The 13,370-nt window shown below is 37.9% G+C and overlaps 1 protein-coding gene across 10 annotated transcripts in view; it reads right to left on the bottom strand.

Annotated features, from left to right (window-relative positions):
* Positions 1-13,370, bottom strand: part of LOC124719063 (poly(rC)-binding protein 3) — a 507,840-nt gene that overhangs the window by 29,898 nt on the left and 464,572 nt on the right. For 6 of the 10 annotated variants that reach the window (XM_047244744.1, XM_047244735.1, XM_047244739.1 and 3 more), the window contains 2 exons: positions 9,406-9,759; positions 1,617-1,710 (listed from right to left, as the gene is read on the bottom strand). In XM_047244744.1, coding sequence (XP_047100700.1) covers positions 1,617-1,710; positions 9,406-9,759 — 448 coding nt within the window. The remainder of the gene's footprint in view (positions 1-1,616; positions 1,711-9,405; positions 9,760-13,370) is intronic. The other 4 variants (XM_047244741.1, XM_047244743.1, XM_047244742.1 and 1 more) reach the window with 3 other exon arrangements.

Below are 13,370 nucleotides of genomic sequence, written 5' to 3'. Positions count from 1 at the left end.
TATTAAAGACAAGATGGCACTTTCACACCATAATAATGACACCAACAAAATATGCCCCTCCCGAAAGTTTCTTCTGGGGACGCATTTTGTAAACGCCAGTTGTGGGTCTATAACTTTGCGATTTTGTCTTTTAAGACTGGAAAACATCATTTCTATCTCTATGATGAAACCATCAGAAAAAAGACGTCCGATGAGCCAATCAGTTTTATAGATCACTACATCAACCATGTTCTAACAGATGATACCAAAATACTTTTATCTGTTTTATTTTCCGGTAACTGTGTGTCACAAAATAAAAAAAATCATTCGTTAATGCAGTAGCTGGTCACTTTACAAAGATTGTTCATCAATTCCCAGAACCAGGCCACAGCTTTATGCCACGTGACAGAGCGTTTGGTAACATAGAAAAGTGTTTCAGGAAGACGGAAAGTGTTTCTCTACCAGTGGACTATTCTCACATCATCAGAAGAACCAGCCCCAAATTTCAAGTCACTGAAGTGGACCAGGTATTTAATTTCAACTTTGTTGACAAACTGAAGAACTTTTGTTTAACGTGCTCTAACATATGATTATTGAACAAGGAAAGAAGAAATATTTAATCATTAAGTACAAAATATTCCTCTGTGAACAACCATACATCGGTAAAGGGATTATTCAACGCAGTGCGAATGTAAGGATGACTGCCTTCAATAATGTGCAAATTTGCAGCCAAGGACCTACGATCCTCATAACAATGGACCACCTTCATCAAGCTTGTGACTGTCTCTTCCCACTTAAAGACCAAAAGCTTAATGATGTCAAAGAGCTGGCCAGAAAGTATGTTGCGCAAAACGAAATTTGGTTTTACGACCAGTTGACATATGATGCTTCAAACGATCCTGAGAGACTGAGGGTGAGCTAGAAGACTGAAGAAAAACTGTACATACTGATGTATTGTGCCAATAATGTTGTACTTACTTTATTAATAAATGTTTTTTAAACTGAAATATGGTTAATTATGGAGAAAATCGTCCTACAAAGCTTTTTCATTTTTTTAAACTGAAATACGGTTAATTACGAAGAAAATGGCCCTACAAAACGTTTTTCATTCACTTTGGAGCAAAACGGAGGCAGCTCCAAAATTCAAAACTCCACTGCACGTACCCGAGTGCATGCATTTCTGTCTATTCTGGTCATTAGTATTAGATACCCCATAACTTAACACAAGGCTGACTATTTTTTGGTTTTGGTGAAAACTGGATTTTTAAACCTTTTTAAAATTTGCCACAAACTGGAAAAAGTGGAGCTGTCTCCGTGCATCAAACACTTCAATTGCTTTTGACTGAAAGGAATATTTCACCACTGTGGGAAGTTCAGGAAATCCTCTAGCCCCTCTGCTGCAGTGGAAAGCTAGACACACAAAACAATCCACTGATGAGGAGAAAATTTAAATTTGCTGTGAGACTGAATTACGAACATAATTACGCGTGCTTATTAATGTAAACCTTACAGACTGGTACGGGGCTGGTGAAAGAGTGTAACTGATTATAACATAGAGGAGTTGGCTGAAGTGTGCTTTCCTGAGTAGATATTTCCCCTGCTGATGACAACAATGACTCGTCAACACTTACACTCACCTGCTGGATTGAGGCCGCCTGTTGTGCCAGCGTTCAGGCCACCGAGTCCGAGAGCAGCCAGGCCAGCCAATGGGGAATTGCCCATCCCCATCTTCTGGAAGCATGCACATAAGGGTACTCTATCCACAGCAATGGCCCACAACCAAGTGCTTGGCCACAGGCACTTCAAAACTTACATTCTACAACTCTAGCAAAAAAAAATTACATATAAATCAAAGGAACAATTAAGCACTAGGTAACTGCAATGAAACCTGTATTTCACTAATTTATAAAACTGAACTGCCTGTAACTGAACTACATTTCTATAGCCAAGCAACTCCTCTGAGGAAATGTCAGTTTATGTTAACACTTCATTACAAATAAAACAAGAATTTGCTCCAAAATGTCATATACGTTGTTACTTAGTGCTTATTATTTCCAGGCAAAGAACATACATTTAGAAATCATATGGTAAAAACTGTTTCTCTGTAGGTAATTACCCACTTCATGCATGTGAGTACATTAACAAAAATGTTACTTTCACCTTCTGCCACAAAAAAAAAAAATCATATTGTCTTGCGTAGCAGGTATAAAGTATTATGAGAACAGAAGTGTTCAATTAAGTTTGTAAATTGAGGAGTTATAAACAGTTACCAAATATGGAAGCTAAATTGAAGTAATGCTTCATCAGTATTACAAAACTAAAGAACTTTCTTTACTAACTCTACACATAGGAAGAGCTGTACCGTTGACAGTCTGTAAGAACTGACACGGCAGATTTTTTTATGAAACAAGTATGTTGAAAATTTAATCACTGATACAATAACATCAAAAATATTAACAGGCAAATTAAGCTCAATAGCATATTTAATGTGCCTTGCTATGGCAATATGGTTCCCACTGCCCCAAACTGACTCCTGAACACATTTATAATAGAAGTATCTACACCGTTCAATGAATGCAATTGGGGTTGGTTGTGTGATGTATTAATACAAAATAAACAGTTACAATGCTCTTAAAATGGAATTAAAGTTAAAATCTCTTTGCACCAGATTATTCTTGGCGGCTAGGAGTGACACTATAATTGTTCAGCTTTCAGTTTCCAGGCTTACTCATCTTGGTTAGCTCACATTTTCAATAAAAGGCGAGTACTGTTTTTGTATATCTTCTTAATCAAATAAGATGCAGTTGTTCCTCCCAATAGTTGGAACACATTAAAGACATACCTTTTAAAGGTCACAGTCAGTTGTTGCACATTACTAGCAAGCATTGGGTCGAGTCCGCCTAAGATACAGTGGCTGGTGCGTAGTGACCAATTTTCGTCCGAAGCACTGGGCAAGTTCATTTGTTTGTTCAGAAGGTAAGGCAAACATTGTTTGTCCACTTTCAGCCATTTGGCAATGTGCTGCATTGACGAAATCAAGGCGCACAGCCTGTCATCTTCCTCAAACGATTCTACAGTACTATACAGTAAAAAAAATATTTCTGTGTTACTTATAGCTTTATATGTCAGCTTCATGACTACACACATTTCATTAATGGTCATAATTACTGTGATATTTGCATGTAAGACAGACATTACAAAATTCAAAAAATTTTGCAATGAATAAATAGGGGTCACAATTATGCATTTGGTGCATATTACATAATATGTTGCTGTTTATGAAATTTAGCAAACATATTGAATTTTTATTTAGCTTGAGTGGATGTCACTGTCTTGAGAAGTCTAATGTTAAGTAGAGCACGCATTTTCGATCGAACATGCAAATGCCAAAAGCCAGAATGAAATATTCAGAACATTCCTCATATCTCAAATGGTTTGAGATACTGAAACAAGATTTTGAAAAATAATAGCGCGAAACGCGGAGAGTTGTCTGCCATATGCTTATTATACGGAACATCATTATCTACCGTGTTATACCTCGAACTACAGATTTTTTCAATAGAAGAATTTATTTTTAAGGGTCATTGATAGCTTGTGAAATAAGAAATTCTATGGGTTTTGGATCATCATATGTGAAGTCATTACATTTTTGTATCGAGGATGTGCATTTATATAAGCTACTGACCTTACTTGTCAGTTCCTCACTCAAAAAAACCATCATTTCAGAATTCTCTTGCAATTGTGCCTGCACAACATGTTAGTGAGGTGAAACTGTGGGAACTCCGTGTTTTGGCAAAAGAAGCAAATCTTAACAAGGCAACTAGAGAGATGTAGGTTTCAATCAGAATTCATCATTCGTGATGCTTCTCTGAAAGTTAGAAAACTTAACTGGTCAGGTCAAAATATACTGTCACTTTTGTTGAATTTTTAGCAGAAATCGTTTAGTTATTCAGTTTGGAATGACACTTTCTCTCCAGCATTCAGTTTCCTCTCTGGCATGCTGGCCACATTATTCTGTACACACTCTACTCATGCATATTTATACTCTGAATATATCATTGATTTCATGTTATTCACATTCTCTTTCAAATTGACATTGCAAAACAAAATGGGGGAAACACTGGCTCAAGCGTCTCAGTTTCCTTCAAAAAAGCTGACACCTATTGTAGAGTCAATTTTCCACCAAGAATTAAATTTTACAAGAAAGGAAGGAATTTAGTTTTAACACTTTCCATTCTAATAATCGTGCTGTGTTATGGACTTTTTTTTTAAATCCTACCAATTGTTTCGTAGCCTTCTCTTTCAGCAACAAGCAGGAGGTACACATTCATGAAGTGGGAAATCACTCTACTGTTGGTGCACGTGCACTCAAGGTTTGAAGGATTAAAATCATCCAGTTTATCATCCTACACTGTCAAATACGAGCCAAACATCAAAAAGGTACAAAAAGACATCAAGAAAAATCAACACCAATACTGTGCAAAAACAGCAAGAAAAAATGTGAAATCTCAAATAAAAAATAACCTCTGAATGTAGTCAGTAACAATAGATCACAATATGCTTGGAGAAAAGGGGGGCTAACAGTATAACTCAACAACCATCCATAAATTACTTGTAATGCACATTCAAAAAATTAACACTTAAGTTCATTCACAACACACAAAACTAAATCACTGGGGAAAATACAACAACAAGAACACATAGTGAAACCAAGAACAATTTACACATCTAAGAAACTGGTTCCTTTCTGACAGTTCAAATTTCCTCTTACATAAAAACCAACCAACTTTATCTTCTGGCGTTCAAGGATGGGTCGATTGGTCGGATTGAAGAGATCTAACAAGTTAAGGAGAAGTAAGTTACATTGGCAATCAACAAATGATCTCTTTTTTCCAAGTAAAAACTTATCAACTACAAAGATTTACTACGTAAAACACTGAATGACACATGTAAATGTCCACACTTTATTTAATAATAATGGAAGACAGGTATGGTGAATAAATATGATTGTTTCTGGTATATGGCTGGTATGTATTTGGGGTGGAGCAATAGGCTATAGACAAAGACAAAATGAACTTTCAATTAAAGAAATAAATAACTCATTCAGCCTTCCGCTTAGGTACCAGCCGACAACGCAAACTTAAATGAGATTAAATGAAAGAAACAAAAAGCTGAGAATTAAATAACAATAAAAATAAACGGTCCATCAAATTCTTGATCCTATAAGAAAGTATTTCTATCAACAAGACATTGACTTGCCTCCACAAGGAAAAAAATTGTTCTGTTCTAGTTCTGTGCTGAAGAAAGATTTGTTCACTACGCTTTAACAAAAGCATGGAAATGTGGCAGGAGGTAAGTAAGGAGGAAACTGTGTACTGCAATATCATTCTCTAAACCTGTGTTCTCTTCATGGCAGCGTAGCATTTACAGTTCCCTTAATTTACCATCTGCTACATTTGAATTTAAATAGAACCTAAGAAAGTACAAATAATAAAGATAATAAAGTTAACGAAGTGAACAAATCTAACTATTACAATTAATTAATAGCCTGCATAAAACACTCAGAACAACGTTTTAACTACTGACATCATTACAGTACCACAACTACGGTGAACATAAACAAGTTGCTCAAAAGTGACAGGTTAGGTGGGGCTAATAAAGTGGGTGTGTAAAGTTCTGAAGTGTGGACACTTACAACATCATCAATACATGTTAACCAATATAAATCATTTCATTAATAAAACTAAAAAGATTGATCCCTGGGCCTTTACCGGGAGGGACATCCCCACATGGCAACAGTCCCCCTCCCCTGAAAGAAAAATTTAAGGAAATCTGCCAACAACAGCCGTCAATCAGCATTTCGTTTTACTGTAAACTGAGTGCCGTACAAATGTATAAGCCAAGTAATGAAAGTGATGGTGTGCGATAAAGACCACGAAAAAAGCCATGCATAAAATGTTATATGTACAAATTTATACGAACTCTAATGAGAAATTTTGAAGGCATACATACGAGTTCAGTAAGAGGACTTATAACAAGGAAAGGTGTGGCTTCATTCTAGATATTAGGATTATGGAGGTTTCTTTGGATAAGGTAAATTCAAAGAGTGCCAGAAGAGATTAATTATCTTTGAACAATGCATGAACTCCACAGGCAATGTGAAACTATTTAAGCTAATTTCAGGTTACTTATTTCCAAGGTTCTCAACAAATGAGCTCTGTTTATTTACGAACTGTTACCAGAAAAAGAACTCTGACAAAGCTAAAGAAGTGCCAAATTAAATCAAAATGGTTGCCAAAAAACATTTCCAACTTATGCATTTTGTTACTGGCACCATAAATTAAATGAATTAAAAAGCTACAAAAATTACAGATTCTTCCCCAAAAACCTAGGTATCTTCGCTTGAAGATGGAGCACAAACAGCAAGAGTGTATTAGCTAAACTAAACAGCAACTGAATCATGTACAAAATTTAACATGAAGCAAATCACCTGGAATCTCAACATAACACAAGCTTTTTTAATGTGACCTCTGTGGGTAACCTGGAAGATCCAAAGATGCAGTTCACATTCATCATGCTCCATCTTCATGCAAACACTACAGGAGAACTGAGGACATGGTTGCAATAAAACAATTTTTTCCCAACTAAACAAGCAAATATTTGCTCCAGTTCCCAGGAATTGTAACTGTGGCAGGCAATCAAATAGAAGCAGTGCACGAAGAAATTTGCTGGCATACCAGATATGCAATAGAAAGAAAAAACTGCAATATTTTTATTAGAAGCACATTCATCACAATAACCACAGAATAGAAAGTTAAGATATTCCTGGAAACTTAAGCTTAATTAGTCTACTATTCAGCAATGTAAACAGAACGATCATCATGAATGTTTAACAGACCTCAACATTACTGGGAGAAAGAACTACTTACAGCTAATAAATCAGAAAATAAACAATGCGCAATATCTACTTTCATTCAAAAAGGAAAAAAAAGAGACAAATAAATAATCCTAATTTAAAAGCAAAATACTGCCAACAGGCCATGATGATTGTTCTGCAACTTTCTTATATCCATAAGAAATGATCCCAAGGAAAAACACAGTAACATTCTAACAATGCAGTGTAGTTCAACAGATGGCTTGAAGGTTAGTGTTGTGTGCAGAAGTTAGAAAAAGAGTGCATGAATGGAACACCAAAGGAATGCCATATCTTAGAAAGCAGGTACACGCAACTTGAAACACCCCTCTTACGCATAGTTCACACCTCGAGACACTAAATGAACCACTGTTTAGAGATCTCACTTAACATATAATATCTGACAGCACAGGATTACACCACCAAAGTCGCAGTGACTGTTCGAAATGCACGGAAATATATCATACAATATTTTAAACAAGGGCTGAAAAGGTTTGTACCTCAGCTCACTAGCAGAAATATCTGAATGCACTTTGGAGTAATTGTAACTGCTGTATGTTCTCCTGACTGAGAACAACATATTTAACAGAGACCAAATGACACACAATGAGAGTGACCCACACCATAAAATTATAAAAGTAATATTCTTAGCATATGTATGTGTAAATATCAACAAGATCAACAGTATAATTACCAGCCAGTTCAACCAAGTTACAAACAGGATGAACCAGGATTAAACAAACTGTCTGAGATCTGAACGGAAAAACTGTCAGCAAACATGGACTCTTAAGCACATACCTTACAAGTTACGAGATAGTTTTCATCTTCACTACTGTGAAACATCTGTTCTCCTGAAGAAGTGCTCACACCTCTGAAGGTATACATTTTAGAGACTGTTTACTGGACACTTTTTTCTTATTTTGATCCATAGTACCAATTCTGAAAGTTTGTTGGTGGAGTTCTGGTTCACCCTGTCTATAGGAAGGGGAAAAGCACAAACTGGTGGCATAACTAAAATGTCCAAAATTAAGACTTTCTGCCTGCTAAATATAACCATGGGGAGCAACGACAAATTATACTAACGCTATCACCCAGTTGGTAATTTGTGCCTCCAAGAAGTGCCATTCATAAGGTAACAAATTATTGATGTCTATTTTTTAAAAAATATGACCATGTTATTGTTTATAATTGTCAGAATTTTATTTACAAGCTAATTAAATAGATCACCTCCTCGACAAATACAAATTCCTACAGGAAGTCAAAGCGAACAACAGAGAGCAGGAAATTAATAGAGACCTTGAAAGCTTACACATACATACTCCCATCACCACTCATTCTACTCAACTTGCACGTGGAAACATCCTCTTGCCACAGACCTAAGAAGCCATAGAAGTACTCTCACTACACTCCTGTTGCACCATCACCACCACCACCATCCAAGATTTTCAACAACACCTGCTACTCAGAAACTGCCATCACTCTGCCCTCATTGGTTCAACCGCGGAAATCTATTGTGTACATGCGTTTATCATTCCATACTTTGCATGTATGAAACGAACATTTTTTTGTTCAGGGAACAAAATTTACTTTAACTCTTTGAAAGTCATCTCAATCTCGTTCTACTCTTCAATGATTTCCTTTAATTACTCATTGGTATTAAAGTCAAGTAGTATCAACTGTAATGTGTTTCAAAAGTATTTTAACTTTAAGAAATGGTCTTCCTGAAGTTCACTTTACTGCATAACTGTCAATATTTCACATTTATTTTGATTCCAATGGAGCAACAAATTTTTGCTTTTGTCACTGAATATAAATATTAAAATGAAGTGACAACAGTTATATTAGCAACCTTTAGACATTTAAAACTAATAAAATTACTTCTAAAGACAATGGTGTTCTTAGTAGCACAACTGCTGAATGATAACTTTGTTCTGAACAACGGAATAAAGTTTGGTTGCAAAATTAACTACATAAAAACATATCCACAGCACCTATGACAACCCAGCATAAAGACAGAACTGTTGACAAAATCATTTTATCCCCAAATGATTTCAACAAGAAATAATTTTCCACGTACACAATACGGACCTTCTTTTGCATTAAAATTTCCGTCAGCTCTCGACTCAAAAACACATAGCTACACTAATGTTTGCACACAAATCAATTGATTTGACACCATATTAAAATTCTGAATGCATATGTGGAAACAACAACTGGCATTGGATGGCAGTGATTTGGGGAATGGTTTTGCTCAAGAAACCCAAATTTGTACACAGTACTAAACAGAGACTATGGTGGTGCACATATTAATACAGCTGCCACTGTACAAACCTGCTCCAAGATATGGAACTCCCTAGTGTCGGTGTGTAGGTGGGCCGGGGTGGAATTTCAAAAGGGGTCGGGGTGGGGGGGTGGGGGGGAGGGGTCGATACGGCAGAGGCGGGGCACCGTGTCACGGTCGAAGGGTGGATTCGGGGCACTCAGGAGACGGCAGGGGGCCCGACCGGACTTACGTCGGCAGCGAGGTGGGCGGGAGGCAGAGCAGCCGCCAGGTGGCCGTTCTTCAGCAGCGGGTCGGCGAGCCCGGTGGCTGCGGCGGCCAGCAGTGCAGGGGAGGGGGGCAGGCCCAACTGGGGGTGGGGGTGCCCCACGCCGGGGGGGACCGACAGCGACACTGACACGGGCACGGGCGGCATCGCCGGCCCCGGACCCGCACGGTGCAACAGGGGCATTGTACTTACGTCGGCAGCGTGGGCCGGCACCGCATAGTTACCCTGGATGGTGTAAGCCTGACCACCAGCCAGGATCACGGGTCCCGCAACCTGCGGCTTGGGCCGGTACGGGATAGTGGCGCCCTTCGGTGGAGACTGCAACAGAAAACGGAAAAATGAGTCAAAAAACTACATACTGGAGAAAACCATGTAATTGTACATAACGATGACTTTCAATTTTAGCAGTGTACTATCACATACGGAATTCGGACTGTAATTACAGACTCCTTCATAACATACATTTTCTCACATACCCGAAGTCACTCACCGGTCAATGGCTCTACAGTTGAAGAATGCTTTTAAACAACAGCTATATTTCATTATAACCACCATTTATTACTAGAATATTGCTGAGAGCGAATAAAACCTATAACTTTACTAAAACATCTACTTTCATTCTTAAAAACTGTGCAGCCTAGTGCAAGATATATGCAGCAAATGTTTACCGGGATACAATTGACAATATGTACCAAGAACAAACTGAACAGAATACTAAGGGGCTTGTAAGAGAACATTATGAGAGAAAAACTGTAGTACCTACAATAAAATTAACTTTTGTGTCTGCAGTTATGTATGATCTAGAGTGCAGGATACAAGTTTTGTTTGATTCATGGGTGTATGTCACAGAAATGCTGGAAAGTGGTTTGATAGACACTGTGAGATGATTACCAATTATTCCATTACCACATGAAAGTGTACCATTACGAGGAACATTACCGCTTTAAGGAACAAGAAAAATTCTTTGCGATAACTATGCTCAGACACAGATTGCAAAGATTAATATTAAACTATTTACAATACAGAAACAAGCATTTCTTACCACACTCCATATGCTAATGGCATAACAATGAAATCTGACACAAAGGGGAAGAATGATCTGCCACACACTTAATAGGTTTGCAGGGAACATGTGTAAATGTAGACTCTGGAAGCGAACACAGGTGCAGCTACTTAGCAAGTGGCATTGGTCCTGTCTATCATTAACCAGATATGATCCAACAAAATATATAAGTAAGGATAAACCACAATCTTCTGATAACACAATGCAACAAACTTCAAGTTCACAAAAACTTCTTGAAAATGTAGGCATTCTTTATATATTTCAACTGCCTGAATTCAAAAATATACCCAAAGCTTATTTCACCCACAGTTTTTGCACAAATTGCTTACTTTTGCCATAACGATAGTACACACAAAAACATCAAATGAAGTTCAGAAGCGGCACATTGGTTTGCGTTGTGCAACACTTGCACACCTAGCTGGAGGTAACTAACTGTCACACTGCAAATGGCACTACCTGTCCATCACTGCGTTAAGTTTGTGCAAGGAAGCCTGTGTAAACTTTCCCATCTGTTTCTGTGGTGGGGGAAAATTACTGCTTTCTTGAGGAAGTTCTATCATGTCTATTTCAGAGTGAAACAGTGACATAATAAAGTATGGGCTTCACAGGCCTTGGGTACTGCACATGTAGAAGATTTAGGACTGTAGGCAGCAGCAAAGATGAAGGCATTACGATTCGACATCTCTGTGGCCTGGTGGGAACAAAAGAATCATACCAATGTCTGTTACTTGTCCTCGTGTATTATTACTGGTTTCAACAAGAAGAACAGGAAGACTATTGACAATACAAACAACATTCACTCAGCAACTTGTCCTGTTCTACATAGCTCTGATACACCTGTACTACATCACAAACATCAGATAGGGATGGCAGTGATGATAGAGGTACCATGCAGGAGATGGAGCATACTGACTTTGAAGTAGGCACAGATGAGGGCTCTCTTCTATTCACTCACAAGTCCATCTAAATGATTCAGTCTGCGATCTGGGACTGACAAATGATAAAGTAGAACTCCTAGGAAAGATGTCTTTTAGCAGCTGGTGGAGTCTGCGCACAATATGTTGGCCAATGCGCAACAACCAGTTTTCGTCCAAAGCACTGGGCGAGTTCATTCATTAAAATCCTAATTGTAAACTGCCGAAGCATCCGCAATAAAGTGCCGGAGTTTGAAATGCTCATGATAAGCATTAGAGCTCGTAATACTAGTGCAGAAAACTGGCTGAAACCTGAAATTTATAGCAGTGTGATTTTTGGGGAAAATTTGAGTGTATATTGAAAGGATAGACAAATGGGAAATGAAGATGCTGTATTTGGCACAGCAGAGAAGGAACCCAATTCCACTGAGGTGGAAATTGAAGCTACGCATGAGATCATTTGAGCAAGACTCAATATCAGGGGTGAGCATAAAATAATTAGGCCCTTCCTTCGCCTAACAGACTTATTCCTGATGCAACCAAAAACTGTAAGAGAAAACCCTCCGTTCACTTGTTCGGAAGTTCCCCAATCGTACTGAAATCGACAGTGGAGACTTTAATCATCCAGCAACAAATTGAGAAAATTAAAGTAGTGTTTGTTTTTTTTCTTTTTAATAAGAAATCCTGTGAAACAGAACTAAATCCCTCCTCTGAAAACCACCTAGAACAGATAGTTAGGAACACCACTCATGAAGGGAATATATTGGATCTAATGGCAAAAAAAATGGCCTGACATCTTCGAGAATGTCCACATCGAAACTAGACTCAGAGACTGTGACGCTGTTATGGCAACAATGACTATCAAAGTACAAAGGACAACTACAACAAGCAGAAAGAACTAGATGTTCAGTAAATTAAATAAAAAAATCTGTAATGTGAGGAACTTTAAACAGTACAGGTCATGAGCATGTAGAGTAACTCTGGCTCAAAAGAACAGTTGACCGTGCACTGTATAGGTAGGCACCCAGTAGAACAGTTCGTAATGGGAAGGAATCTCCAGGTGTACAGTCACTGTAAAGAAACTTCTAAAGAAACAGAAATTACAGCATGACAGGTATAAAACAAAGCATATGGCTATAGGTAGAGAGATGCTGAATTAAACACATTTGGCTGTCAAGGGAGCAATGTGTGATGCCTTCAGTGACTACTGTAGCAGAGTATTGTCAAGTGATCTTCCACAGAACCCAACGAAATTCTGGTCATATCTAAAGGCTGTTAGTGGCACCAAAGTTAGTGTCCAGTCCCCAGTAAATGAGACAGGAACTGAAATTGAAGATACCAATGCAAAAGCTGAAATGCTTAACTAAGTTTTCTCGTGTCTGTTTATGAAGAACCACCAAGGATAATGCCCCAATTTAATCCTTGTACCACTGAAAAGATGGTATTAATAAACAGCTGAAATTGTTAAAACTAAACAAAGAGATTCTACACAGAATGCATGTTTGAATAAGCCCCTCTTCTCACTATATCTTAGATCCCTTGAACAAAAAACCATTCCCAGTTCTTAATAAAAGGCACAGGTAAAACCCATCTACAAGAATAGTAGTAGAATGATCCACAAAGCTACCATCCAATATCCTTGACATCAAGTTGTAGAATCTTGGAACATATTCTGAGCTCAAACATAATGAGGAATCTTGAAGAAAATCACCACCTCCACGCCAACCAGCATATATTTCAAGAATGTCGATCATGTAAAACCTAACTCGCATTTTTTCACAGGACATACAGAAAGCTTTGGACCAAAGCAACGAATAAGATACAATATTTCTTTATTTCCGAAAAGCATTTTAACTCAGTACCGCACCTATACTTCTTGTCAAAACTACGATCATATGGGGTATGAAGTGAAATTTGTGACTGGATTCAGGACTTTTTGGAAGTGAGAACAC

Source organism: Schistocerca piceifrons, chromosome 10 (assembly GCF_021461385.2).
Source record: "Schistocerca piceifrons isolate TAMUIC-IGC-003096 chromosome 10, iqSchPice1.1, whole genome shotgun sequence".
NCBI lineage: Eukaryota > Metazoa > Arthropoda > Insecta > Orthoptera > Acrididae > Schistocerca > Schistocerca piceifrons.
Note: the sequence above shows the minus strand (reverse complement) of the source record. Positions and strands in the feature narration are given on the sequence as shown.